This window comes from Penaeus japonicus, unplaced genomic scaffold (genome assembly GCF_977035675.1).
Source record: "Penaeus japonicus unplaced genomic scaffold, GWHDUDI00000001_assembly GWHDUDI00000017, whole genome shotgun sequence".
NCBI lineage: Eukaryota > Metazoa > Arthropoda > Malacostraca > Decapoda > Penaeidae > Penaeus > Penaeus japonicus.
Window position 1 is genome coordinate 3,626,228 of NW_028234419.1, and position 3,807 is coordinate 3,630,034.

At 38.7% G+C, this 3,807-nt stretch overlaps 1 protein-coding gene across 1 annotated transcript in view; it reads right to left on the reverse strand.

Annotated features, from left to right (window-relative positions):
• Positions 1-2,311, reverse strand: part of LOC122243815 (uncharacterized) — a 9,229-nt gene extending 6,918 nt beyond the window's left edge. The window contains exons 1-4 of the mRNA XM_086545840.1: positions 1,721-2,311; positions 943-1,235; positions 586-742; positions 1-151 (exon numbers count right to left, since the gene is read on the reverse strand). The exon at positions 1-151 is cut by the window's left edge and continues 12 nt beyond it. Of these exons, the coding sequence (XP_086401966.1) occupies positions 1-151; positions 586-742; positions 943-1,235; positions 1,721-1,780 (661 nt within the window). The 5' untranslated portion in view covers positions 1,781-2,311. The remainder of the gene's footprint in view (positions 152-585; positions 743-942; positions 1,236-1,720) is intronic.
• Between the last annotated feature and the right edge of the window lie 1,496 nt (positions 2,312-3,807).

A 3,807-nucleotide genomic window follows, 5' to 3' on the forward strand; every position in this document is an offset into this window, starting at 1 on the left:
TAGCGTGTGTCGCCCCGAGGTAATCCGTGAGGAAGGGCAGCGAGAGAAGGCCGGTTGCGCCTCCGAGGAAGATCGCAGCCTCCAACATGCTGAGTCTGACTGTCCTTTGGTTCTCAGAGGATAATTGAATCACGTAACTCGTCACCGCCGACTGTTGGAGGAGGAGAGTCTTTGTGTATGCAGGAAATTAATAGATTCATTTATTAGGAGACTCGGTCATGTGAAAAACGAGCGTCTGTTGGGAAATACAACAGGACTGCATTGATCGGGCTATGGGAAACTTTCATTGTTTACAATAACAATGACATTAAAATGGTACCGCTCGATGCTACCGTGGACATTAATAAGGTACTCTACACTAAAATGTACATCAACATTGCATTCAACGCTATCTTATATATGGTATTTGATGGTACTATTAACGTTAATGATAGGAGTTGGTGCTAGTATGGACATTTATCATGGTACTCACCGCTACAAAAACAAGACTATGATACGTACTCAACGTTACCGTGAATATCCATATGGCTATCGACATTTCCATGCACATCACTAGGGTATTCAACTCAATCATATAAAGATTACCTTCAGAGTTACGTATCCACCGGTGACGTTGCCAATGCCGATGGCAATGAAGATCAAGTAGATGGGTAACTGAGGAAAAGTGGCAAGGACCACGATCCCAAGGGCCCACATAATCATGCACACGACGGGCGCAATCATGAGCAACTTTTTTGAGCATCTGAAGGAGAAATTTTATCTTCAATATCACTATTATAGTTGTTGCTATTGTTGGTAGTGGCATCATTATTACTATCGTAAAAATCATTATTATCACTAGCGTTATAAATACCATTATCACTACAACTAGCATCATTATATCTATCCTCCTCCTCCTCCTCCTCCTCCTCGTCATCGGAATCATCACATGAGCGTCCACACCTGTCCATCCAGTATCCCAGGAACTGTGACGACACGATGGAGGTCACGGAGATGGTGACTGTGGCCCCCATGTAGAGCCTTACTGCCTCCTCCTGCACAGCCTTCGCCTTGGCATCCTGGTTCGCTATTTTTTCCAAGGGCGCTTCGGGGTGAAGGTAGAGGTACGGAGGCAAAGCGAAGGAACTGGGAGCTGTTTGAGAGGACGCAGATGAGGTCGTACTGTTCCCACAGTTTGGGTCTCCAAGTTGCGTGTAACACAGACGAGACAAGATGAAGTCCTGGCTTAGGATTATCTGTTCGGGAGACGTTTTGAAGTGATTTTCAGGGGGTGAGATTGGGGGTGGGGACAATATTGAAATCCTAACAAAAAATAAAAAATCACATTAAATGACAAAGTTAACGTTTACACACACACACACACACACACACATACACATACACACACACACACACATACACACACACACACACACACACACACACACACACACACACACACACACACACACATATATATATATATATATATATATATATATATATATATATATATATATATATATATATATATATATATATGTATATATATATGTATATATATGTATATATATGTATATATATATATATATATATATATATATATATATATATATATATATATATATAATCACGGAACTCAGTGTACAAAAGGAAAGTTATGATAGTTATCCCTTTATCTTTTTCAAAGAAAACAAAGTCACATAGGTGGGATAACTAAAGTAACTATATTTCTACTTACCAAAATGCCGTAAGATGCCATGTACAGAAAGATAGTAGGTTCCGCTGATATGATCGCCATTTTGGAATTAACTTATGTTTTACTGTATTCTATTTCGTAAATTAGTCAAGTGAAAATTCGAAGGATTCAGAATTGTCTGGTAAGAATTAGTCACATAACAGATTAATACCTCAATAATAATATTTTTCTCATTCTTGACATTACTGTTCAGAATTTCTCTCCTATCACGTCAAACTTTGTCATTGCTACATTTTTTTTGCCAAACAATCGTATTGTTGTACAAGGAATATCACAAATTGACTATTTTTTTGTTTCAAGACTTGTACAAGTAATCAAACACTTGCATAGCGATTGTCAGCTTGCTACACCTTGTCATACACACACTCCCTCAGTTTCTTGCCCTCACTCGTGCAACTTGATTCTTAATTTCACCCATGCACTCGCTCCTCCGCTCACTGACAATAAGAATAACACTTGGGGAATAACCTTCTAAAAAGGATCCTCCCCTAAACTAACCACAGTGACCCCATCCCTCCTACCGACCCCCTCTTTCTGACTGTGTGTTATCGCTTTATGCTATCGTGGGACATTATTGTGTTGGTCGGTATTCACGAAAACAAGATTGATGTGATGTTTGTGGTAGAAATCCCAGAGCTTTTGTGATAGAGTACTTACAGACTGCTTGAGTGAATATTGATTACTAGTATATTCTCACATTGGCTTGTAATTAAGTCTATGTGCATACAGTCCTTTCATAAGTAGCTTTGTTTGTTTCTCTCTCTCTCTCTCTCTCTCTCTCGCTCTCTCTCTCTCTCTCTCTCTCTCTCTCTCTCTCTCTCTCTCTCTCTCTCTCTCTCTCTCTCTCTCATCCTCTCCGCTCGTCCTCATCCTCTACTCTCGACCCTCTCTCCCTCTCGTCGTCCTCTCCTCCTCTCTCCTCTCCTCTTCTCGTCCATCTTTCGTCTCTCTATCACCACCTCTTCCCTCATCTCCCACTTCGGATACGCGTCTACCTACTCATCGGACGACTCTCTACATCCTCCTCCACACTCGTCCCAGAAGGTCTCTCACTATCCGTCTACTGTCACTCTCCACTACTCACTCTCCGCCACCCTCTCCTCACTCACTCTCCTCCTCTCTCTCTCAATAACCTCATCAAAGTCAAAAAGTCTGTCTCTCTTTCTCTCTCTCTCTATGTATATATATCTACATATATGTATATATATATATATATATATATATATATATATATATATATATATATATACATAATATATATATATATATATATATAATATATATAGAGAGAGAGAGAGAGAGAGAGAGAGAGAGAGAGAGAAAGAGAAAGAGAGAGGGCGTTGCTGAGGAGATTCTGACAAAAAAGAATTAGTGTAGAGTAGAGCTTCCCTCCCTCTACCTTCCCTTTTCCCCCTCCTTTTTTCTTCGTTTCTTTGTCTCTGAAGCTACCAGTTTTCCAAGAGGATAACTGACTATTCTGAAACTTCTTAATCGAAGTAACAGTAAAAGAAAATAAATAAACAAATCATACGATAGATACGCGCGGACAAAATCGTCCTCCGCTATAACGAGGCGGAATATCTTTGCATGTAACGATGACGTCATTATTTGACCTACAGCGATTGCCTGATGTCCGATCCGTTTGCTTGTTTCATGTTTGTCTGTTGATGTCCGAGATAAGATTATCTCTGAATGAGATATATGCATAGTCAATTATGTGGCGGTCGTTATCTATTCTATGATTTAATGATTTTTTTATTGTTTTTCTATTAGTTCTTTGTATATTACAGAACGGTTAGATATGGATATTTTATTCTGATTTTGAGAGCTATTGATAGTCTCATGATTTTCTTGTGTGTTTAAACAATAAACGAGTTTCATCTACCAGCATCTATGGTATGTATGAAAAGCTCATTTCCATTCGTACTTTTCCAGTATTTTTTTCTACACTGATTAGTTAACATATTCTTACGTTATTCTCTTACTACTAGTTCACAATTTATTTAATTGATATATACGATATAACGATTAAGCAATAAAGAAACTAACTCTTTTCAGTATTTATTCCC